The sequence below is a fragment of the Amblyomma americanum genome, chromosome 4 (genome assembly GCF_052857255.1).
Source record: "Amblyomma americanum isolate KBUSLIRL-KWMA chromosome 4, ASM5285725v1, whole genome shotgun sequence".
In the NCBI taxonomy this organism is placed as follows: Eukaryota; Metazoa; Arthropoda; class Arachnida; order Ixodida; family Ixodidae; genus Amblyomma; species Amblyomma americanum.
In genome coordinates, this window is record NC_135500.1 from 216,278,669 (window position 1) to 216,305,023 (window position 26,355).

The 26,355-nt window shown below is 44.8% G+C and overlaps 1 protein-coding gene across 2 annotated transcripts in view; it reads left to right on the forward strand.

Annotated features, from left to right (window-relative positions):
• The window catches only part of Uch (Ubiquitin carboxyl-terminal hydrolase), a 90,812-nt gene that overhangs the window by 3,367 nt on the left and 61,090 nt on the right, over positions 1-26,355 (forward strand). For both annotated transcript variants that reach the window (XM_077663371.1, XM_077663372.1), the window contains 4 exons: positions 6,396-6,555; positions 9,944-10,026; positions 12,400-12,447; positions 14,831-14,906. In XM_077663371.1, the coding sequence (XP_077519497.1) occupies positions 6,396-6,555; positions 9,944-10,026; positions 12,400-12,447; positions 14,831-14,906 (367 nt within the window). The remainder of the gene's footprint in view (positions 1-6,395; positions 6,556-9,943; positions 10,027-12,399; positions 12,448-14,830; positions 14,907-26,355) is intronic.

Sequence of the window (26,355 nt, forward strand, 5' to 3'; positions counted from 1 at the left end):
AGAATCTGCTACGCGACTCCATTCCTAAATATCAACAAGACCGAAGAAGAGGCAATGAACACCATAATAAAGAGATGCACTAAGTGCGCTCTAGGACTCCCTATAACTACTAACAACATTTTAGAGAAAATGGGGTTGCATAATGAGTGGGAAGAGCTAACTGCGGCTGTCAAGATCTCCCAGAGAGAGAGACTCGCAGGAACAGGGACGGGTAGACAAATCCTAGACTGGGTAAACCTACTAGTGCCCGGGGAAGGCGAAAGTGTCGGAGAAAGCATAGATCGGGAAATCGGAAAGCATCTATACGTCTCGCCCATACCGAAGAACATGCACCCCGTACACGACGAGGGGAGGAGGAAAAGCAGGGCTAAGCACCTCGCTAACATTTTGTCAAACTCCCTCCAGGATTGGTCGCATACATCGATGCGGCGATAGGGAAAGAAGGCGACATAACCTCGGTTGCCCTATTAGACACCAGGATTGCCATAGGAATCCATAGGAATCCATAGGAGATCTAACGCCGGTAGAGGCGAAGGAGATTGCAATAGCCATTGCCATTGCACGACCAGGCGTGAAACACGTCGTCAGCAATAGCAAAGCAGCGGTTAGGAATTCTAGCAAGGGTAGAGTCAGCAATCGTGCTGCCAAAATTCTGAACGAGCCGAGTCTCGCCGAAAGCGTGACTATAATCTGGACCCCAGCACACGCCGGTCTCACCGGCAACGAGGCTGCCCACATGCTCGCCTGCTCCTCGCTACCTCGGGGTGCTACGGACACCTCCACAACAACATCTAAAAGCAAAGAAAGTATTGGCACGTTTAGGGATCTAACCGACAATCTGAAGAAAGACGGGAGGATATATCTGCCACCGGATAGATCCCTGAGTAAAAAGGAATCCTACGACTGGAGAAGACTCCAAGCTTGAAATTTCTTCTCGCCCCTGTGAAGGAGTGGGATGGGTGCCACCAGAGGCAGAAGAGGGATGGTGCAGAAACCGAAATTTGTAAATTTTACGGCCACATGGCAACATTAGATCACATAATATAGAGATGCATTCGTGCCCCAGGGCGCAACGCGATTAAAACTAGCGTTGAATGGGAGACCACGCTAAGAAGCTCCAACGAAAAAACTCAGCGCTTCGCCATCTGCCTGGCGGCCGAGGCTGAAGACCTCTTCTCCTAGACGGGGTCGGATGTCCTCCGGCTGCGGTGCGACAGACTGCCTCCCCGGACGCCCGCATGCGGACCCGTAGGTGGCTGCCGTGCCATATTCGGTGGAAATAAATGTTCTTCCTCCTCCTCCTTTTCAAGTGTATGTCCACATAAGTCAACGCCATCAGTTGGAGGCCCAAATGCAGAAGTTATCAAGTCACAGCTGACCTGCCTGCTATGTCATCTTGGCTGAGACTTAACTTTCCTTTGTTTGAGCAGTTGTGCAGAATTGATTCTTAAGTTATATGTGCTATACTTAAGATCTCTGTTTAAGCATTCAAAGGCAAGGACAGCTGGCTGTATTCGATTTAAAGGGGTTGGAGCTGCTGTCAAACTAACATGGTCTGAGATGATAGCAGCAGTTTTGAAGCAAGGAACCATGTCAAGTTTAAGCCAAGCCAGTTTAGACCTCTATATTAAATGACCTGTTCCAGAATATGAGCTCAACTTAGGTCCATAACAGTGACTTGGTATCAATGAGCTGCTTGACTTAATGTCTTCCTGCGTTATCTACCTGTATTCATTCATGCGCCGCCTGCAAGAAAAACAATTGCAGCCCCATTAAACATGCTAGATGCTTATAGACGTGGCTTTCAAACAATGGAGCACACAATGAAATGCTGCAGCAGAGCTTGCAGTGAGTGAAGGACATTCTGAAACCTACCTCACATTCGCTTTGCCAAGCAAACTGCGTGCCATCATTCAGTGTATGCATTGTCTGTTGTGGCATTTTAAATGCCGCCTTCAGTTCAGAAAGCAGGATGTAGGACAGCTGTACCAATTGTTCCAGATTATTTCTTTACATGTTCGGCATAGCTAAAGCCAGTTTAGCATGAGGGAAATTTCTTTGAAAGGGACACGGAAGACATAAAGAAGTTGGCTTGCATCGATAGGGTACTGCAGTCTAATCAGAGAGACTACTCTCGCCAAAAATAGAGCTTTTATAAGCCAGAAAAGATAAAGAAATGAAAAACAGGTGTTTCAGTAAAACACTCTCCGGGGCATGTTGGTTCATAGCTAACAAGAATAAAAGCGCAACAACACGACACAAAGAAGGAGGAAACCGACAGGACAGGCGCTAACTTGCAACACTTTACTGTCTTCATAAACCGCCGCGTATATATCAACCACAGGGGGGGGTAAAGACAGATAGGGGGAACACAGTTGAAAGCACGTGCGTAGAAAACTCGAATATGGCACAACAAGAACAGGTGATTCCGCAGATACTATGCCATATCTAAAAACTGACATTCTTTTTTATACATCACGATCGACGGGGTGCTAACACATGCACTCCCACTCTTACATATTCTGTGCGCTTCTATCAATTCGCGTGCAATCGTGTCTTTACTTTTGCAGATCACACTTGTTTCCAGAAGTTTTGCTCCACATGCCTTCTTTCTTCCTTCTTCTTTCCAGCAATCCTTACAGTGAATCGGTAGATTTGACCCGGTCCCATTCTTTAATGACAGACTGTGTTCTCTCAAACGGTCATTAATACATCGCCCCGTTTGGCCGATGTAAGTTTTACCGCACGTCAGTGGGATGCTATACACAACTCCAACCGCACAATCTACAAAAGGATTAGCATGTTTCGTTTGGCAAACTTTATTCTTGTCCTTATCCGGGTTAGTCATTCGGCACAATGCGGCGAGTTTTCCTGGGAGCAGAAAAAACCACTGGCACCTTGTACTTGGAAGCAACATGCTTAAGATTATGTGCAACTTTATGCGAATACGGGATCACAACTGGTCTAATTTTCTTTTCTGAGGTTCCACTTTCGTCTCTTTTTTCTTTTCGTACTTTCTTCACCTTTTTTAGTAAAGCTTCGCTGACTGAGCTCAAGACCGTAGGTGGAAAGCCCGCCTGTTTTAGCTTCCGAATCTGGGCGTAAAAGCTTTCCTGCGCTTTGTGGCAACACGACTTCTTTAGAGAGGATTTTGAAGCTTTAGGTACGTTGACGACTTTTTAATTGTATTAAGGAAACAATCATCTTTGTCCTACCAGCGGGTCGTGGAAGAAGTTTTAGCCGATTTTAAAAATCACGCTGCATGCTTAGATTTTACCTATGAGCTCCCGAAGGGAAATAGCTTGTAGTTTTTAGATATTGACATCACCATTACTGACGAAAGCGCATGCTGGAAGTATTGCCCCCGTGCCCGCAAGGAACTGTTGCCGTACGGCTCTACGCATTCGAAAACGGTAAAGCGCGCCGTCACCATGATGTGCCTGGAATCCTCTCTAAAGAAGTCGTGTTGCCACAAAGCGCAGGAAAGCTTTTACGCCCAGATTCGGAAGCTAAAACAGGCGGGCTTTCCACCTTCGATCTTGAGCTCAGTCAGCGAAGCTTTACTAAAAAAGGTGAAGAAAGTACGAAAAGAAGAAAGAGACGAAAGTGGAACCTCAGAAAAGAAAATTAGACCAGTTGTGATCCCGTATTCGCATAAAGTTGCACATAATCTTAAGCATGTTGCTTCCAAGTACTAGGTGCCAGTGGTTTTTTCTGCTCCCAGGAAACTCGCCGCATTGTGCCGAATGACTAACCCGGATAAGGACAAGAATAAAGTTTGCCAAACGAAACATGCTAATCCTTTTGTAGATTGTGCGGTTGGAGTTGTGTATAGCATCCCACTGACGTGCGGTAAAACTTACATCGGCCAAACGGGGCGATGTATTAATGACCGTTTGAGAGAACACAGTCTGTCATTAAAGAATGGGACCGGGTCAAATCTACCGATTCACTGTAAGGATTGCTGGAAAGAAGAAGGAAGAAAGAAGGCATGTGGAGCAAAACTTCTGGAAACAAGTGTGATCTGCAAAAGTAAAGACACGATCGCACGTGAATTGATAGAAGCGCACAGAATATGTAAGAGTGGGAGTGCATGTGTTAGCACCCCATCGATCGTGATGTATAAAAAAGGATGTCAGTTTTTAGATATGGCATAGTATCTGCGGAATCACCTGTTCTTATTGTGCCATATTCGAGTTTTCTACGCACGTGCTTTCAAATGTGTTCCCCCCTATCTGTCTTTACCCCCCCCCCCTCCCGTGGTTGATATATACGCGGCGGTTTATGAAGACAGTAAAGTGTTGCAAGTTAGCGCCTGTCCTGTCGGTTTCCTCCTTCTTTGTGTCGTGTTGTTGCGCTTTTATTCTTGTTAACAGGTGTTTCTATCGCCGGCTGCTTTCACAACTAAAATGCATGCGTCGACTCCGATTTTTGAGCGCAGATCCCAGAGGCCGCACTACACCGTCATTCACTTAAAACAGTGGCAACAATTCTTTTTCGGTGCGAGCATTAAAAGTTTGAATCGAATGCCGGGAAGATTTTTAAATCCAATTTTCCCGCTGATAAGCAAGTATTTAGCTGCAGGTCAAACATCAGCATAGTCAGTAAGGGCTATATTATTGTTTTCCGCTAAGTACAGAAATTGCTTTGAGTAGTTCTTAGTGTACGTTTAAGCATTTACCCAAGACCTTTCGGTTAAGCATTTACTCAAGACCTGTAGATTTTGCATAATCATACACATATTGTTCATGAATTTCTTGGTACTGTATTGAGAATTTCTAATTTCATTCATTTAGTTTATTCAGTGTACTGTAAGTGTACATTCTTTTGTTGAAATGACTCTTCGCTCTATATAGATGTGCATTCAGTAAGCAACTACTCTAAGGGCAACAGCTACAGTGCCTTCTTTTTATGTTTTTGGCCTGTTCTAATGCACTGCACCAGGAGCAGACTACGCCTTTTGCCGTCCTAAGAAATGCAGGTAGGAACAGTAATAGCTCAGGTATTCAAGCTATAGGCGGTGACCCTGAGGTGACAAAATAAAAAATAAAGAAAGCTTCAAGCTCCTGCAATCTGAGCTCTTTCTCTAATTTATTAAGCTGACAGGTGTCATATTTATTGATTAACAGTCCACTTTGTATTTAATTTTATTTAGTAAATTGAGTGTTAGCAAGAAATCATTGTGGAAGTTCTGATGGATGGACAAAACCATTAATTACTGGAACATAATCTTTGCAATAGAGTTGAAGTAAAGACAGTCCATTGCCTTCCTAATGTCTGGAACACCAGGTGATGGCTAGTGCTTTGCTGTCTGGTGTTGTGGCAACTACTGTGCATGCTTTGTTATCCAAGTCCACATACTTGTTGGTCAACTTCTAGGTCCATTTTTCTTTTCTCCTACATTACATGGGCTGGCATTGTAGAGATCTCATTTGTGCAGTGTTTATAAAATGCACTGACACTATGATGCACTAGAGTTTTGCTACAAATTTCAAATTATTTGGTATTGAAATTGGCAGCAGGCAAGCTGGGACAGATTCATCATCAACAGGGAGCTAATTCATGACCAGCTAATGAGCTGCAGATCACGGATGGGTCCAATATAGTTTTAAAATCTACCTAATTACTGGTGTTTAGAAAATGGCTTAGTTTTTTTCTAACAATGACTGTGAAAAATAAGTCAAATGTGTGTCTGTCTGATACCAATTTAGCTTACTCACTTATGATTTTTGTACACACTGCAGGAAAAAAGCTCATTCTAAATTAAGGTATTCTTAGCACCAAGTTGCGTGTTCTTCATCTCTCAAGTTGTTTGCGGCACAGTGAAAGCTAGAGCTCTCCGTCCAACCAGGGCCAAGGAAGACAACAAATCATCCCACAAATATTTGAGCACCATTGTGACTATTTTTCAGACAGTTATTGCAGTAATAGAAAAGGTAGTTCAGGGCAGTGTTTTGAAAGTACAGCGAGGGCTTCAGTCATTGGTTAAATTAGCAGAGATACTCCACATAAACACAGCACTGCGGAAGCCTGCTACGAAGTGATGTGCCACGATTCATAAACATGGCTTCCGGCGAGGCGGTTCAGTCTCCTGCGCATAGCAGCTAGACATTGGTGCCCTTTCTTTCCTGGGGATGCAGCCACCAGTTGCGGAGTGAGGGATACGGAGCAACATGTTTTGTAGCTCACACCATTCTGATTGGCTCAGCTTCCTGCAGCCTTCACAGCGCAGCGCTACAAACAACTTGTGAAATAGAGTATAGTTCAGACTTGTGACAGACTGTTCTGCTTCAGTGCCTGTTAGCGTGCTGAAAGTAATGTGTTGAAAATGTCATTTGGAATGACTATTGTCTCAGATCCTTAACGGTGCAATGATTTATTTTTGTTCCTTTCAGTATGAAAGCTTTGTTAAGCAAAGAAGCCATGAGATTGAAAGTGGCAGCCAAGCAGTTAGTGGCAAGGTCTTTTTCATGAAGCAGACCATCAAGAATGCTTGTGGTGCAATGGCACTGCTCCATGCACTGGCTAACAGCTTGGATCAGGTCCCATTTGGAGGTAAGGATGACCACGTCTGCACATACTTGAGTGTCTGCAGGAACACATACTTCTGCCACAAATCTGCAGACAGATAAGTTAATCGCTAAACGTGACTTGCAAAATGTGGTCTTGAATAGCCTTTCACAACAATTTCATAGGCTGCTCTGATGTATCACTGAATGCCATTGCCCTTTCGTCCAGCAAACTCTCTTTGTGCAAGTGATCATTTGTCCCAGTGTTTGTGCAACAAGTTGCATTTGTTGTGCAGGCACTAGGAAGTAAAGTTGAAACCCATTACAACAAAGTTGAATGAGCCCTGCGATTTCTTCGCTTATAACAATTGCTTCATTATAGCAATACGCAACTTGGGTTGCAACTGTTGGATGCCAACAGGCTTACTTACCTGCCAGTGCGTATACCAGGGGCAGGATAGTTGGCATTTAGTATGGCACCAGTGTGCATTATGGAAGCCTTCAACATGTGCACCGAGCCCACCACATGGCCAAATATGTACACGAACTGAACATGTCAGCCTTGCCAATGCACACCTGTCTGCAGCAGCCTACATGGGCTTGAGAGCCTAGAAAACAGTCCTTGATCAATCATCTATTCAGACCTATTCAGAATGCTTAGCGCTGTTTTTCTAAGTGCTGAAGGTACTGTGGGCGATTGATAAATCAGGGCATTTCCTCCAGTCTGTAGAAGCCTTAATTAATGAGGTTTTACTGCCCATCATGTTATTCTTAGGTGCCAGCCATGCCAATTCATGGGTCTTTGTCACTCATCTTTCCTGACCACATTATAGGTTGCATATTGTTATGTTGTCTAATCAAGCAATATTCATTTCTCTGCACATCACATATTGGGCTGAGTCTGTCTAGTTTGCTTATTTTGGTGTCAATGACCAGATACTATTTAGAAGAAGTAAGGATCATCGATTCAGTATTTGAAGGCACTCTTTCTTCGTATTCGTGTTCAATTTGTATCAGAAATTTTAACTTTCGCACACCCCTAGTAAAATTAAAATGCCCTGCAAAAGAAGCCTGCAGCATGTGGCTACTTGCTTAGTGCAGCAAGAAAAGGTAGCCGCGGCTGTTGTGGCAAAGCATGCTCGGATTCGCCCAGCCCGCAGTTTTCCAATTGCGCCGTTTGGAAAAAAAATATTTTGTGTGCACTTGCATGCACACAAACGGCCTGTCACATGGCAGCTACTACACAAAACATGAAAAATTACCTGCTGTCGTGTGTATTTCAGCGCCATTTTTCTTGCAAAATTACACCGATCACGATGACACGGAAACCTCCCTCAATTCACCATCAATATTTACAAACATGCTAGCGTCGTCTCCTGAAAGTCATCTGCATGTGCACAACTTTTTTTGCACCTCCTTGACGGCTGGTGCCGCGGTTCCTTGCACCACGGCGGCACCACGGCTGCACCCAAATCAATCGCGGATGGGATTGCAGGGGACACTTGTAGTAAACGGCTTTAGTGCAGCGCACCATGAACTGGTGCAGGCGATGCAGTGAACCACAGCTGAATAGAATTCAGCTTGTAATGTTACTACAGTGTCACAGGTATTATTGACAGAGCACCACCTTTGGTAATGCAGCAGAGTTATTTATTGCGTCCAGATTTCTGTATTGCTATTTTCTAATTGCTTTATTCGCTGTTTGTTTTAACAGTAGGGTTGACTGTAAGGAATATTGTGTGATTGTCAACTATGTTCAATAAAATCCCTGGAGTTGCCCCTTAATCCATCTCCCAGTTTGCCCCACACTCTGCTTACTAAGGCTGAATGGAATTGTTGCTTGTTATGAATTTTAGGCAAGCCTAACTGATTGAGGTCATGCATCTATGATAGGCACATGCTGTTGGGGCCGTGGCGCAGTTGCTAATACTACTGGCATCACAGGCAATCTGAACAGCTGTCGAATTTTATTGCAATCAGGCTCCTAGAAGTTCATTCAGGCTCATAAAATGTCACTGTCATCAGTTAAAATTGGATATTTTTTTTTTCCTGCACAGGCACAGCTCTATAACTTTACTGGTGTGTTCATTGACCATAGAGGGTCCGCTCACATGATAGAGGTGTAATATTTTTTTTAAAAGAGACTGAGAATTTTTGCCTAAATTCTCTAAATGTGCGAAAAGCAGAATTGCTTGAAGGATAAAGATGACGATGAAGACAAAGAATTTTCTGTGTGTGTCTTCGCGCCACAGATGGAAGTTGATGAAGACTACAATATGCAATGCACAGTGCGAGTGTGTTTTGCAGTTTAACACGAGGAGTGCTCGGCTGCAGCAAAAGCCTAATGCTCTCGAGCACTGGCTAGTGAAGCTGATCTGTTTTGTGCCGCCGTGTGTTTGAATCCCATTTGTGGCGATATTTGTTTGATTTATTTTTATTTATTTCACTTGGCACAAACTAACAAACATTGCAAGATACTTGGCACAAACTGACAAATATCGCAAGGTCTTGCGCGGTGTTTACCCATCGGAATAGTGCGTTCACACTAATAGCCTCACAGATGCCACTCAGCTGCTCTACATAGCCAAATGATCTGCATCGATTAGGGCTTCTAAACAAGAACTTAGTTAATGTATGGTGGATTGCTCAGCCAACAGCCAGCACCCCCCGGCTAGGTGAAATTGTCTTGGGCCCCTCCCGAAAAAAAAATCCTGACCATGTGCCTGATGTGGTTGGAGTTGTCCTCATCCACATTTATTTTATTCCTTGTACTCTGTCTTCCTGTCTGCAAGTGAGGCACGGCATGACTGTGTAACTAGGCAAAGAAGAACCAGTATTTTTTGAGTGGAAATGAAGGTGCTCTGAGTTTGAGAAGTGATTGTAACAAATCTCAGCCTTGATTGTGCATGATTATATTGACCAAATGAGCATAATTGGCGCAATGTGAGCAAAACAGTTCTTGGTGTGGCATGTGTGGTTTAATAATAACAATAATAATAGTAAGACCTTGTTTACATTATTTTACGTGATGTAGGAAGCCTGCAGAAAAAGGAGCTGAAAAACCAGCTGCGGCCCACTTCATTGGCAGTTCACATAAGTCTACAAACAGTAGCATGAATAGCATTTCTCTTACAGCAACATCCTTCAGCCCTCATATGGGTTGTGAAGAACATGATGAAGGGTCCCTGGTTAATTCTGACAATCTTGGGTTCTTAAGTATGCACTGACATTGCATAGCACATTGGCAGCAGTGCATTCAGCCCCATTGATGTGTGGCTGCTTGTTTGGAATTCATTCTCATTTAATTGCAGGCTTATTTATCTACTGGGCCACCACGGCAGGGCAGGGCTGTACTTCTTATGACAAGTGGCAATCACCATCTCGCTGGCAAATATCTGTGATATGCTTACATTTCTCTTATTGTCTTTTTTTAGACGACAGTCTGTTCAAGAAATTCCTGGACGCTACTACAGCTATGAACCCTGATGAGAGAGGAACCTATTTAGAGCAGTGTAAGGTAGGTGTCTACACTGTTTACCAACAGCTTACATTTTCCAGTGGTTGGGAGCAGTCCTGTGGTGCTGCCAAAGCGACCGGCAACAGTGTGCATTCGTTGTGTTTTATACAGTGACTTTTTTTAAACGTTTACAGATTTTATTTTAAAAGCTGTGATAGATACGTCGGTACAGTTTGTACAAGTGGATTGTACAACATGACGGACATTAGTATGTTCCTTATTTTGATCAATAATTGGACGATTTATAAGATAAAATTAACTAATCGTTTTTTCTATTTTAGCGAGCAAGCTCGTATTGCAAAATTGAAGGCCGTCAGCATCGGTGGAGAGCCGTTGTAAAATTGTCCTAACCTGTATTGTGGTTTTACATTTCTGACGTCAAAAATGTGTTGGAAAGCTTATTGAGCTGGTTTTCCTGCATTACAAATCTCTAAAATGGTGCTGCTGCATGTGTTATTGTCGCCAAGATCGTTAACTTCTTCTACTTGATAAAGACACAAACGGCATCTGTATTTGATGCGTAAGATATGTGAGCAGTGCCATTTTCTAATATGCAAAGTGGGAAAGCTAATTCAACAGGCTTATCGATGAGTATTTCTGCTGTTTGATCTTTCAAACAACATTGCAGATTAAGAGAATTTAAATATTGGGTTAATTTTCGATGTTGACAGCCTTCAATTTTTTAATGTGATCTTTCCTCCTGGAATCAAAAATATAAAAGATGATAGTTAATTTTAGTTAATTAATTATCTAATTATTGATGTCTATCATGCACTAAATGCCCACCTTGCTAAGCACTGTCCACCTTCACAGATTATACTCACGTGTCTCTTGCAGATTTTAAAATAGATGTCTGTAAATGTTTTAAAAAATCATGGTATTTTAATATGTAAAAACTGCACATTTTGTTAACGTAATGTTAAATGTTGGCATCTCTTTGGCACAGCTTGTGCAGCTCTGGGGTCAACTGATCTTATGGTTCAATGGTAACTTCACTTCCCTTTTATTGAATTCACTCATCATTACCAGTAAAATGCTGCACCTAAGGCTAAAATTGTGCAGCAAATTGTATTTTCATGTAAGCACCTCCTAAATTGTGTCCACTCTCAGTTTGTATATTTCTGACGGCTGGCTTCATTCTGGGGCAGCCTAGGCAGTTGAGTTTCAGCGGTCTTGCGCCTGAGATCTTTAATGGAGTATAGACACCTGATATTAATTGCATGCTTTCTTCTCTGTACCGATTCACAAGATATTACAATAGATCTATCACCATGCATTTAGATGTATTCGCGCTTTGTTTCTGTATCATCACACTTGGCGAGTAGTAGCTGTAAGTTTTCGTTTTCTCTGAAATGAGCAATAGCAAGTGCTGGAATGTTTCCAAGACCAGAGAGGACTGCAGGCTCTCTTATTTCTTGAGGGACCAAATTTTTTAGGCATAGGTATGTGGTAGCGAGGAAATAGCAGCCAATTAAAAAATCCACTTTCAGAATTTTCACCAAACGTAACCACATTCTCATGCAGAACAGTATGACACAAAATTTGTTGTTCTAGGCCTCTTTTACCAACTGACAGGTAAGCATGATGTAATGGCTCAACACTAGAATTGAAGCCTGTTGAGCTAGTTCATGCCACATAAACACCGCAAGACTAGGATGGGACAAGAAAGGACACGTAGCAACACAAGTGCTGACATCCAAATGTTCATTTCTTGCTGAGGCACCATTTATGTACATTGTAATGATTTATGAACGCTGTGTGTACACACAGCTACACATAGCGTCAGTGGATATGTGTGTACATAAATCGTGCCTCGGCTAGAAATAAACATATCGGAAGTCGGCACTCGATATGTTGCTGTGTGCTCCTGTTTATTTGAGAACTGAAACATGTCTAAATCAAGTGTTTTTTATTTTGACGAAGCAGTTTATCAAAGTTTCAGTGTTCACTTGAATTTATTGAATACCTTATTTACAAACCCTCCAGACCATACCAGGTTATTTTCTTGTTTTTCACCCCTGGGTGAAAATACCAGAAAAAAGAACCTTTTATGCAAAATTCTGTTTTTGTCAGAGCCTTCCCATCACTAGTTGTGAGCAGTGTGATGTTAGCATGTGGTGGCTCAGTACCTATGGTGTTTGGCTGCATGGCCTGAGGTTGTTGGTTCAATTGGTTCAATTCAATGGCAGGCAAATGCAAAAAAAGCCCATCTTCTTATTGGGCATGTTAAGGAACCCCACTTGGTCAATATTAATCTAAAGCCCTCCACTAAAATGTGCTTCATAGCTCACTGTGTTGCAGTGGCATGTGAGGCTCTGTTTTTAATTATTATTTGTAACTCATGAGGAAATCTTGCATGTCATTGTTTTTCAGGAAATTGCTCAAGTCCATGAGGAATATGCCAAACAAGGACAAACACAGGTAAGAGATTAATACATTCATGTTATGCCATCCTTTTGTGTTGCGTGAGCGAGTACAGAGCTTTCTGAGAGCTGAGCACGTTTATGTAGTTTATGTACAGTCCATTGCTATATTCTCACCTAGGACTTGCCATAATGGCCGCGATGACATGCCGTACTGCCATGTACGGTCAATGCCCTTTTGGCATGGTATGAGACATCACCTGATATTTGATGTTTGAGGGCCAGGTTTGATAGTTTACTTCAGCAGTGCTTGCAAGATTTCAAATTGCAAGTGTTTCTATGTAACATTGTTTGTCAGTTTTCTTTGGTATGAAGAAGGCTTTGGATACCACCTGGAAGTTTGGTATTCTCCACAACGTAGCTGACTCAGGTAGCCAAGATAGGATACTGAACTGCATGAAAGATTTCTTGTCCAACTGTTCATTTCATGTGCGCCTGGGTTCAGTGCTTTTGAGGAACTTTTCTGGAGTGCAACAGAAAAAGAAATAGATTATATGAAGGCAAATGTGTTTGGTGGGTCAACCAGGTAGGCGTTCTGGTGGCATGCCGATGTGTTGAATGTGAGGGGCAAGGTACCCTTATGCCTATGTTTTTATTTTGGGTTTTGTTTCGGTTTTGTTTCGAATAAATTATCTGGTCGCGGAAATACTTTTCAGCCCCAGGGGTCACTAGTAACCCTTTGCATATAAAAAGCCTGTTTTGTGGAATAAACCTCAGATGAAGTCTGGCGTTCGGAGTGTCAACTCTCTTTGTCTGTGTGTTTCTGTATGCTGGAATGATGCTTCATAATTATACCCAGAACCAACTAGCCTAGCATTCTACGCTTAGTCATGCATGCACTAGTAACCACTTTTCAAGGAAGTGATTCTCTGCCGCCTTTGGATAGGCCACACTCTGTACACACAGCTTCATCTTGACAAAACAATACAAAGCTACATATGAACTCTGCAGAGAAGTGGTAACTACAGGCCACATTTTAACACAATAGCGTTAAGGGCCCCATTCTCCGGAAAATCTGGTGTTGGTGTTGGCATTGTCGGTGTCGGCGTTGTGAGTGAAAAATCATGAGCGTGGCTCAGGCAGGTGGTCCCTAGAGAGCAACCTAGGAGGCAGGTGGGCCACCTAGGTCACATCCACCAAGGTTACGTGACCTGCTCACCGGCTGGTGAGCCTACTGGATAATGAAAAAACTGCCCTGAGTAGCACGTGGCAGTTAAATTAATGATTGGTTGTTCAGGAAGAGCAACTTAGTCCGCACAAGGCCCACCACATCGCAGGGCAGTGGTGCATCGCTTAACCGCTGCAGCACTGTGCCAAAATAGGTATGAGGATTCCCAGTGATCTATGAATGTAAAGTAGAGAATAACCTTATGAATATATGGGAATTAACGAATGTTAAGAGTAAAAATTGAACCACAGTTGACACCCCACTCCAAAGCTGAATTTACACGCTGCAAAGCACAAGATTCTCAGCAACTGTGCTGCTTCTTTCGTATCAGCCTGACGATCACAGTCGATGAGAATTTCAGAATATAATACAAATTTGTAGGATTTCGGTGGGCAGAGTGCATGTTCCGAACACTGTCCCATGCTACTATGGTAGATATGAATGCAGCGAACTTCTACTGAACCCTCAAGTGCTCACTATGCTGCCCGCCCACTGCCGACTGCACGATCACCAGTAGTGCGGTGCACACAGAGCAGTGAGAGGTGAAACATGGCCCAAATATTGCTGGCATCATGATCGCCAGTCGCGCGATATGGGCCGCGAGTAGTGAGTAGTGGCATGCAGCCGTAAATAAATTCTGTTAGCCATAAACAAATCTGCGGGAAAGCATTTCTCATGCTTTTAAATGATGTGAATATTTGTCATGATCCCGTCAGATTCATATCATTGAGCTTCTGGTGTAGTACAAAATGGTGACAGGATTGGAGAATCGCATTGTGTATTTATCGGGTCAGGCTGCAATACCACAGCAGTAGAATTTTGACAGAAGTAAAAAGGCTCCTTGAGGGCAGGGATCAGTGCAGCTGCTAGGGACACTTGGATTGAAAATGCAACCTTGGTGGTGAAAAGATAAAATTCTCACTTTGCGTTCCTCGAACTTAATAGTTAGTAAGATAATTGGCAATATGAGCTGCTCTGTGCTACTTCTGGACTAACATTGAAACTAGCTTAAAATGTGCTACGAAGTTATCGACTTTGTTTCTTCACGCATGTTTTGTGTGGTAAAGTGCAAACGGAAGCACGTAACAAAAAGTTGGAACATGAAAGGATGTTTTTTACGCCTCCGATATCTTTATATGCCCTTCTAGTTATACACTTAGAACTTATTGACGGCGCACCATGGTTACCGCTCTCATTTTTTCTTTATTTTCAGGCACCAAGTGCAGATGAAAATGTGGATCTACACTTCGTTTGCTTGGCGAATGTGGATGGCCACATCTATGACTTGGGTGAGGTGCCACATATTTGTTGCTTGCGCATTCATATAAGCATGTGGTGTTCCAGTTCGTTTTCTCTTTTGTTGCTTTAAAGGACTATAGACACCAAATTTTGCATGCATGTTTTCTTCTTTCAAATGATGCGTTGACATTATAATACATGTATCATGACATGGTATTCGCCTTTGACCGCTGTATAATTTATATCGGAATTTCTTTTTGATGCTGTTTTGGGCTCACCAACGGAATGATGTAGTTCTTGTTTAGATCCCTTGAGGCGCAACAAACACTGCAATATAATCACTGATTATTAGTTTTTGATTCACGACAACACTCAGGCCAGCCTGCTTCAAGAGCTGGATTGATTACTAAACCAGCCGCCGCGGTGGCTCAGTGGTTATAGCGCTTGGCTTCTGACCAGAAAGACGCGGGTTCGATCCCGGCCGCGGTGGTTGAATTTTGATGAAGGCGAAATTCTAGAGGCTCGTGTACAGTGCAGTGCTCTTATAATGATGCCACATATAATGATATATTGGTTATAATGATAAGTTGACTTAAGAGTATCAACTTATGCATTGAGTCTATGGAAAAAAAACCATATATATAGCGACATGTTCGTGACCGAATATCGGTACAACAATGAGAATTTTGCCTTCTGTTTTCCATTCTGAGCGTGACATTCGCGGTGCAGAGTTCCACTGAACGATGTCGAGATGGGGCGAAAACTTGGGGCGGATACACGAGTTCGCCGTGCTTGCCACCATTTTTCCTGTGCGCGCCGACTACGAAAGCCACGGAGAGCGAGCATTGCGAGTTGGTGTAAGCGCCGCAAGACGGCGCCAGTTGCTCCGCGCGTCGGCCGTATCGGCTGCGCTACGGAAGGAGCTCGGTGGGAAAGAGAGAGGGGAAAAAAAAAACGAAGCAGTGGCTCCCCTCGCGCAGCCTTTACGAGAACAAGCATGGAAGCAGAGGGGCTGAGGTAGTCAGACCAGTGCTCTCCGCCTGTCAAAGATGGCGCTGACCAAGTGCAAAACTGGGATGCTGGAGGACTCTCGCAGTGGCTTCAAAGTGAGTGCGCTCATGAAGAAGCATTGATAGAGTGCGCTCGTCAAGAACCATTGACACTGGCCCACCTTCGACACCGATGACTCTCTTGAGCGCGCCAAGAAAGAGAAACTGAAGAAAAGTGATAGCAAAGATCCACCACTTTAGGTTTTTAAAGCTGTCTTGTATACAGAGCTCATATCTTGGAAATTATGCCTATGCAAATAATACAATGGAATGTCAGAGGCCTGCTACATAACCTCGATGATATAAGAGAATTAACCTCTGAATTCCAACCGAAGGTGCTCTGTGTACTGGAGACGCACCTGAATGCCTCTAACAAAGGCTTTTTGAAGCACTATACTGCATTCTGCAATGACCGCTGCAACGGTCGTGTGTTGTCAGGCGGTGTGGCAAAAATAGTAGATAGGCGAGTGGCATGTCAGCACTTGCAGCTTAGAACAGCTCTTGAAGCTGTATCTGTTTGTGCCATAGTTTTTGGTAGGCTATTAACAATTTGTTCTTTGTTTTCCTTCCGACTACCATTTCAGCATTTCACAGTTTGAAAGGTTCCGGAACCATACTTACTACTAGGCGATTTTAACACCCGCAGCACACCCTGGAGTGACTCCCATTGTGATGCGCGAGGCCGACAAATAGAAAGGTTCCTTTTATGATGTGGCGTATGTTTGTACAAAAAACACAAACCCACTTACTACCGTATTTATTCGAATCTAGGCCGATACTTTTTTTTTTTTTTCAAATAATCGTATTCCAAACTCTAGGGTCGGCTTAGATTCGAGGATTTTAAAAAATGTGGCAGTTTTTCATTGAAACTGCTAAATATGGTGCATAGCTAGCGCCATCTAGAAAGGTCAGTATCGCAGCCGCTACTAGCCGTGCCAGTAGCCAACCATACAAAAACGAGGTCGCCATTTTGAGCTGTGTCGTGTCTGCCGTATCGGTGTGCGGCATGCTGTTATCGCGATAACACCAAGCAGGAGGTGCCACTAAAGTGCTGCTGTCAAGCGAAAAGTTGTGATAGCCGCAGAGGCATCGTCGAACCTTCAAGCCAGGCGGGACTTTGGCGTCGACGGGAAAAAACGTCCGTCCTTGGAGGGGACACCGACAGCAGCTTTCTGCGTACGCTGCAACGAGAATGGCATTTAGCAGACCAAAGAAAGGCCGTCACCACGAAGTGGAGACAGTTTTGGCCGACTTTGTTCGGACACAGAGAGCAGCTGCCCTTCCAGTGACAACAGAAGTGCTCCAAGCGAAAGCTAGGGAACTTTCGAGGGAGTGAGGCCTAACGACAAAGGATTTCAAAACCAGCCGGGGCTGGCTTCAGAAATTCATGAAGTGCTCCAGCTTCAGCCTTCGACGTCACACTTCAATCACCCAGAAGCTGGCAAGCGATTTCAAAGAAAAGCTGATAGCTTTTCAGCGCTACGTGCTGCGAAAGAGAGAAGCGGCAGGCTACAACCTTGGACAAATTGGCAATGCCAACCAGGCAGCTGTGTATTTTGGTATGCCAGTGGCGTACATCATGAATGAAAAGGGTGCCAAGGAGGTGAAGGTGCACTCTGCAGCTACAAGGAGCAGCGCGCAACTGTGATGCTGTGCTGCACAGCTGATGTACATAAACTGCCTCTTTATATGATATTTAAAAGGAAGACACTGCCCGCTCGAGAAACTTTCTTAAGGGGAGAACTGGGTCTTGAGCACTATTTTCTTAATAGTCAAACTACCAACATTAAATGTGCTCATTTCAAATATGCTGTTGGTTACGTTCTACATAAACCTGTTCAATAGTTAGAAGGACCTTTCTGTTCTATATTTGCGGGAAGCTTGCTGAAAGATTCATTGAAGGAAAATGGATAAAAGATGTATGAATCTATTCCTAAACAACTAAGGAACTCAATAAAACTAGTTTTACATTCATATCTTTTTTCTAGCCGGAGTTATAGAAGTTTAAAGTTTCAACTTCAAGAGTACATGCTTCCCCTTTCTACTTTCTCATACATTTTCAAAATGTCTATGCAGTTAGAGGCCTTTTATAGTAGCTTTATTGTGTTCCTTCCACGCTCAAGAGTCAGTAAAAAAAAATCATTAAAATCTGACAAGTAGAAGGATCACAGCGCCACCTGCAAAATAGAAGGATTGGAAAATTTTACATTTTGAGAAAAATGCAAAAAACGAATTGCAATCTCAGAAAGCATTTCAGTGAAACAGAAGTAAAGAATTATTTATCACTTTGACTTAATATGCTCCCGGAGAGTAATCGGCATCAGTTTTACCCCTCTGTCTTCTTCGTGCTGCGGTCCGAAAAGCTGCCGAGGCAGCACGCTTTTTTTCGGCCCTCACATTGCGGTGCATGTCTTCCTCAGCTGCCCTTTGGCTGCCTTTTTCGCTCTGGTTTAGCTGCAGCTCTTTCAAGATGGCTGAGTTAGCATTTCGTGCACCCATGTTGAAGCGTATTATGGCTTTTGCAACTGCAGTCTTTACTGCAAACAGTGACACATTTTTGTCTTTCAGCACAAGACTCCATATTAGAGAGTGCAATGCCTCGTTTGCATTTTGCGTCCTATTTCTTTGACAACGCTGTAGTAGCATTCTGTCAGCCAAGCGCTGATACACTGGCAGTAGTGCAGTGCCAACACACTCGGAGAGGTTGTACTTATGATTTGGGGGCAGCTCATTTTTTGCCTTGGCAACATTATACTTGCACCAAGAATGTTGACCACTTGGGCAGAGACTGTGGTTAGGCCTGTCATCTGTAGAAGTTATGTGGTTATAGGTAGCCATTACAGATGAGTGCATTGCATCCAGTTTTCATGCGTGTGATTTCAGGATCCAACCATAATAACTGGACAACTTGGTAATCAAGTCGCCAGTCAGTCGCCCCTTGCCGCTGATACGCTCTCCATCTTCAGTCGGGCTTCTGCACCAAGTTGCGAAGTGCAGCTCCCATGCATTTCTGCACGTGGTTTATGCAGTCCTCTTTTAGGACATCAATAAGCCCGTACACTTTAGCTTCCTGAACTGCATTGTATGAGCGGCTGTCACCATCACACAGCATTGTTGTGTACCTGAGGCCATGGACAGAGTGCGATCGCTGAAAAAGCACCAATGCTGCCTCAACTTCCACCTGACCGGCCTTACTTCCGGTGTTCTTTTGGCAGACATGGCGAGTTTCCCAAGCTGCGTATTCTGGGCTGTCAGGACGTGGTGCACACTCGCAGCCCAAGCAAAAATTTGATAAAACTACATAGCCAGCACGTAACCACAGAATAGCTCTATGGCTGTAGCTACACCTATGTGGGAGCAATGACCCCTGGTGTGCCAAGTGCCATCAAAACAAATGGCAATATTTCCCGGGCTGCTGAAGTTTAGTTTGCTGTACAGCTCCTTCACTGCTGTGGCACACTCAGACAAGTTCTTTTTGCAAGCTGCTGTTGCTGCTGGTTGCATCTTTGTTTTCAGGTAATGCTGAAAAGTCTTATTGTGCAAGCCTCTATGGGAGATCCCAAGTCCAGCAAAAATATTGTTTAGTGCCGTCAGGCCATTTCCCGTGCTTTGTATAGCACGCGTCGCCAGCAGATTGATCTCGAAAGGTCTGCAGCTCTCTTGTCGCTCGACTCTGCGCGAGCTCCACTCGGACCCGACGTTGCCACAGTTGGCACATTTCATTTTTAGTTTCACAGCCAAACCGAATTTGCGCGCGTCCTCTTCGATAGTCACCGCCCCACGGCACATGCGGCACGCCGTAGACGCCAACAAGCTGTTCACCGCTTCCGAATCGACGATAGTGTACGTCGTTCGCGACAAACTCAGTGCCCCATGTTCCGTAGCCAGCAACGTCATCTTGCGCCCCGTCGCTGACACAGATGACAGTTCTGTAGTTTTAGCTTCGTCCCGCCGCTAAAGATCTTCATGTTCATGTTCAGCACTTGTAATGTACGCTGTGTCAATCCTCACGAGGTTCGGCCAGCTTCCTCCGTTGTCGGCAGCAGACGCGTCGGAGATCGCCCCAGCAGCGGCAGTCTCGCTCGCCGTTCCGCGTTGTGCTGACATCGCCATGGAAGCTTCATTGGATTCATCTCGCCGTTGGAGATATTCATCGGCACTTTCATATGTTGAGTCCATCCTTGCGCAGTCCGGGCGGCTACCTCCGCTGTTGGCAGCAGATGTGTCGCGGACCGCCACTGAGGCGACAGTCTCCCCCCTCCCCTTGTGCGCTGTGTTGGCATCGAGCGTTGCGGTATAAGGGTTCGCGGCCGCCGACCTTGATGACAGCGGTGCCTCATTGCGCTTCACAGCACGTTTTTTTCGCCTTTTTCCAAATTTGTGCACGGTAGCGAACTTCCGACGGTCGTTCGGCATCGTTCACGGCAGTGACTTTTACAAAATGGTGCCGTCAATGAACGCTGCCACTTGCTAGGCAAATCTGTGCTCCAATCAAGCGCGGCCATTTTTGTCACGTGATGGTTGAAGGCCAATAGTAGGGCGCGAACGTGTGTTCGTTTTTGCTTTGTATCTTCTCTGTGGAAGCACAATGGCGGTTGGCATTTGGTGGCAAAGCATGCCGAAAGAACGCTGTTTCAAATCAAACCAAGATGGCCGCGCTCCGACAAGCTGTTTTGAGATTATGGGTGATGCAAAATAGGCTGTTTCGCGGGCGCGTTTTTCGGTTTTTTGTCGAATAAATTGCGAATATTTAATAAAATACAGCTCTTTCAGCCCTAAATTTTGGCAGGAAGGCGCGGAAGAGTGAGAAAAATTCAAAGGTAGTGAAATTCAAAAATTGATTTTTTCGCGATTTTTTTCGTCTCCAAGACCCGTGTCCCCGTTTAAGAAATGTCATTGTGCGGCCAAATGAGAACGGGTGGATGACAGGTGCGATGGCGGAAGAGTGGGTTAAGATTGTGTGGCGACGGCGTCCAGGAGCCCTTTTGTCAAAGAACTCTCTCCTTGTTGTCAACTCTTACCGTGGGCACTTAACCGACAACGTGAAGGCTGCGCTCGCCCAAGTGAACACTGACCTCGCTGTCATACCGGGCGGCATGACGGGCCAGTTGCAGCCACTTGATGTCTGCATCAACAAAACTTTCAAGGATTGTCTGCGGAAATATTACGCGGACTGGTTGGCTGACGAAGACCACATGCTAGCGGCATCGGGCCGCATCAAATGTGCGTCACTATCGCAGCTGGCGGGCTGGGTAGCTGCAGCGTGGGACGACCTCCCAGGTACTGTAATCGTGCGCGCCTTTAAAAAGGGCAACATATCTAATGCGCTTGACGGTACCGAAGATAGTGCACTGTTTGAAGGTGACAGTGACAAGGAAAATCAAATAATAATTAAAATTAAAGAAAATTAAACTGGAGGCAGAAAGAGGACAGGGAAAGGCTTTCGCATTTCTGCTCTAAAACCGACTTAAGTGCAATCCTGTAATTTTAACCTCTAGCTTAGAATCAAATGCTTATACAACAATTCTTTTGATCATTTAGTATGTAATATCATCCGCCCCTGACGCCGTATTCTTCCTACTGCATAGGGCTGCTTTAAGTTCATACATACTTATTGGTCGATTGTACCCTTCCCCACAGCATCTTCAACTCTGTATTGTCATTGCTTCCACTGAACACTTGTGAACTAGGAACTTAGGCGAATAATTTTTCGAGCTGGATACCGATGCAAAGTGCTCTCCAAGGGTGTCTGCTTGTGCTTCTAATGTCTCCCCAAGGCAAATTACTAGGGGTAAGGGGTTTATATATTGCTCTTTTAGCTTTCTTATGTTGTTGTACACTTTCTTTGCATCCGTATAGAAATTTATTGAGGAGACGTAGGCTGTCCATTTATCTCGCTTAGCTCAACACCGTATGCATTTTCCATTCGATTTGCAGTGCTTGAATTTGATCCAATATTCAGCTGTTGGTTAGCGAGAGAACATGCTCAAGGCTTTATTTTGTTTTTTCTTAGCTTGCTCACAGTCCTGATTCCACCATAGCTTCGCAGCAGTCGCAATACCTCTGAACTGAGGTATGGTCTGGTGCGCTGCGTTATATGCACAGTTCTTCTGCTTTAAGAAGATGAATAGAGCCGTGCGATAAGGACAGCTCTTTAAATTTTTCCCAATCGGCACTGACGACTGCCAACGTTTGTGATATGATGGCCTATCTAATTCCTTTTCTGAAGCCTGCAGTACTATTGAGAAATGATCACTGCCATATGGATTTTTTTAGAACTCTCCAGACCAGGCTTGACATAAGGATGAGTGAGCCTATTACTAAGACAATTGACGAATATGTGTTGTGTGCTGAAACATATTGTGTTTACTTGAATATAGGCCGACCCTGATTCCAAGCCGACCCCCTAAAGTCCGAAGCCAACAAAACAAAACTATTACCTCGAATGTAGGCTGAACAATAAAAAGTGAGGACAGCGTTCACAACATGCAAACAGCATTTATTGAATCTGAACGTGCAGAGCTCATTCAACGTCGTCGCCGCTACTAGACTCGTAGCTGTGTTCCTTGTCTCTGTCACCTTCAAACAGTGCACTATCTTCGGTACCGTCAAGCGCATTAGATATGTTGCACTGGGATGTCGCTGGGATGTCGTCCCACGCTGCAGCTACCCAGCCCACCAGCAGCGATAGCGTTGCACGTTTGATGCGGCCCATTGCCGTTAGCATGTAGTCTTCGTCAGTCAACCAGTCCATGTAAAATTTCAGCAGACGATCCTTGAAAGGTTAGTTGATGCAGACATCAAGTGGCTGCAACTGGCCTGTCATGCCGCCCGGTATGACTGCGAGGTCCGTATTCGCTTGGGCGAGCACAGCCTTCACGTTGTCGGTCAAGTGCCCATAGTAAGAGTCAACGAGAAGGAACGAGTTCTTTGTCAAAAAGGGCTCCTGGACGCCGTCACCACACAATCTTAACCCACTCTTCCACCATCGCACCCGTCATCCACCCGTTCTCATTTGCCCGCACAATGACATTTCTTGGGAAAGTTTCTGGAGCGGGTAGTGTCTTCCTTTTAAATATCATAAAAGGAGGGAGTTTATGTCCATCAGCTGTGCAGCACAGCATCAGTTGCGCGCTGCTTCTCGTAGCCCGCAGAGCGCACCTTCACCTCCTTGGCACCCTTTTCATTCACGGTGTACGCCACTGGTATGTCAAAATACACAGCCGTCTGGTCGGCGTTGCCGATTTGCCGAAGGTTGTAGCCTGCCGCTTCTCTCTTTCGCAGCACGTAGCGCTGAAAAGCTATCAGCTTTTCTTTGAAATCGCTTGCCAGCTTCTGGGTGATTGAAGTGTGACGTCGGAGGCTGAAGCCGGAGCACTTCATGAATTTCTGGAGCCAGCCCCGGCTGGCTTTGAAAGCTTTTGGCGTTAAGCCTCGCTCCCTCGAAAGTTCCCTAGCTTTCGCTTGGTGCACTTCAGTTGTCACTGGAAGGGCAACAGCGGGCGCCTTGCTCACCGTGACCAATCAGTGCATTTGTATTGGCCGGCCACGGTACACAGTAGCAGTACGCATTATGCTAAAGTCTCCAGTGTCTGACGCAGGTTAGAACAGTTAGAAAATCGCTTCGTTGAAGTATCGTTGACAAGATTGAGGATAGGCCACACACACACACCGGATGTACTCGTATCTACTCTCATCCAACCCTTACCCTCCCTCTCTGTGATAAAAGTGGGCATCACGACTCTGCTGTGCATGCACTCATCGAGTGCACCTGCTGTGAGAATGAATGAAGGCCCTGTTTTGCAGAAGTATACAAGCAGTGCATTCCACTTCATCTGAAAATCTTCCTTGCACCCGATTTACTATTTCATTGACGAGAACTTAACTTTTTAAAGAAAATTAGTTTTCTACAATCCGTCTCTTTTAAGTGAACCAACTAGATCAGCCTGTAATTTTATGCTATCTACACAGTCCAGTTTTATATCGTAGCCTGCTGTAATCTCATTGTACATTAGGTTAAAGGGTACCCTGGCATAGACAGGAGGGCACTGTAGACATGCACAGTGAGGATTCCCCGCCCCTTGCTCTTGGCAAGCCCTGTAACTTCCTTCAATTTAAACATTTTACTTCTTTTTTTTTTACAGGTCACCACATCGGTTTAGATCTATCATATTTAGATTTCTGATTATATTCCAGCCATTTATACTGGACTTTTCTTTACATTCACAGCATTTCATGACTTTCGCCATTTCACATAGTAACCATCCATCTGTGGCACTCTTTGGCCTCAGATGCCCTTGCGCCAATAAGCATTATTAATCAATTTGTCTGCATCGAATGCGCTAGAAAATCAGCGTGCATGAAGGTAACCTTCACACAGATCAAAGTTTGCAGGAGGTGTACTGTGAGAGCTGACTACATGCGGAAAAAGAAGGAAAAAAAGGAAGGGGAGTTAAGCTTTATGCACAGAGGCCCTGACCTCGTTTTGTTTTTCCAATGTGAAGACATTGTGCTTTAATGAAGGTATGCATGAAAGGTTTCAGTGCATGCGCTTTTTCGTCACTTTAAAATTGTGCCACAGTGTTCAGATCACAAAAGCACTGGGTTAGAGCTCACTTACCTTGTATTGTCAGTCGCTGGTACATTTGAAAGAACACAGTTGTATCCCCTGCCTAGAACCGAGGTCTAGATTTCCGTTATTCGGCGCGACAATGAATCTGTTACCGCAAGATATTCCATTTCAAGGGTGGTGGCAACGGCAAAAAATTCGCTTCTCACATATTCAAGTAGGCCTTCACGAAACATGCTCATTGCCATTAGCGTTTCGGACAGTAAACTGAGTGTATGCACACTATACCTACTTGACAAACAGAATGCAACTAATGTCACACTTAAAACAGTCAAGAAGTGACTAGCTTCGCTAGCTTCCAACAATATTCCTTCCTAGCTGGTTACCCTAGCCTATCTCTTAAACTCAGCCAAATATCATGAAAAGTTGCTTGAGAGTTGCCCTGCATCACTCCCTCGACCGCCATAGCGACCAGCGCTATGCCTACGACGTTTTTCACAGCGTAGATTACACCAAACTCGTCAGATTTCGTTTTACCTATGCCGGTCGTCATCACGACGGTGGAAGCTCATGCGGCGTCATAATCGGCCGGCCTTTTCTTGGCGGAACAGCCTCACTGCTGCTTGGAAAGCTTGTTCTATCAGTGCACAGATTTAGGAGGCGGGAAAATGAATGCGGAAGCTCTGAACTGCCGATTTGTGCCAGCTGCGTCCTGTTTGGTGTGTGCACCGCGAATGCAATCGCGCATACCAGCATGGTGGTCGTTTCCAGCCTAGACACCAAAGGGCGCCACATTCCCAAGATGGCAGCGCCCGTGATAAAATGGCGTGTAACGCCATCGCTTTGGCATGGCCGCACGATCTCCCGATTGAGCAGCCGTGGCTTTGGTTTCAGTTTTTTTTTCCAACACAAGGAGGCGATTTGAGAATTGAAAGTGGCTGTGGCTCAACTCACCTGAGCCAGGATAAACAGAGCGAAAGCTCTATTAAGCATGGTTAGACACGGTTTAGCTTTCGTTCATATTTGTTTTTTCAAGACTTCAGCCAGAGCAAATGGTTTCAGCGAGAGCAAAGCACGTGATGCAAGTGCGAGCATGTAGTTCTTGCCTTCCTCGATGAAGAGCGAGCGTCCAAGGTCCGTATTCCGAGTTTGTGCCATAATAAAAAGCGTCATAATCTGCCGCAACAGGCACGCCTGATCGGTTAAACGCCGGAAGCGGGTTGTGGTTTGGGTGCAGCAAAAAGGGTCGAAGGAACCGGACGATGACGTCAAACACAGGCGTGAGCAGCAGATGCTCGACAGCCAACATGGCGGCGCGCTCTGAAGTGTGGCCCCTCGCTTCAAATTGAACTCGTCGGTGTTACTACGTTTTTCGGCCCGTGAACTGGCTATAAACTGGGTACAGGACTTTCGCTTCATCTTGTCTTGCCTATAACAAATTGGATGGGCGATAAATTTGGCCTGTTTTCTAGTTTGTTGGACGATTCGGTAGCCCCTAGGTCTAACGAGCACCGGCTTGTTGCAGAAATTGTTCTCTTCATTCAAACTGGATGGCGCCACTATCACCGAGTTGTCTCGTCTGCATATGTTGAATGATGTAACATAAAGCAGAATGACCTGCAAAATACTTGTGTTTACTGCGCGCAAATGTGCATTTCCTGTTCTAGAGCTCTCTATTAGCGGTTGAAGCATCCTGCATCATGATCATGTGTAATGTCTGCCAGCGTGAGGCCACTCATGTGCACGGATGATCAGTCGCCAGCGACGCTACACCAAAGCGTTTGGCATGCCAGAGGTGGTTTTTTGGTGTCCACAGTTCTCGATAGCAGCGGTGGTGTGGCTGTGCATCATTGAGCTCGCGAGTTAGCTTGCAAGTTAGTT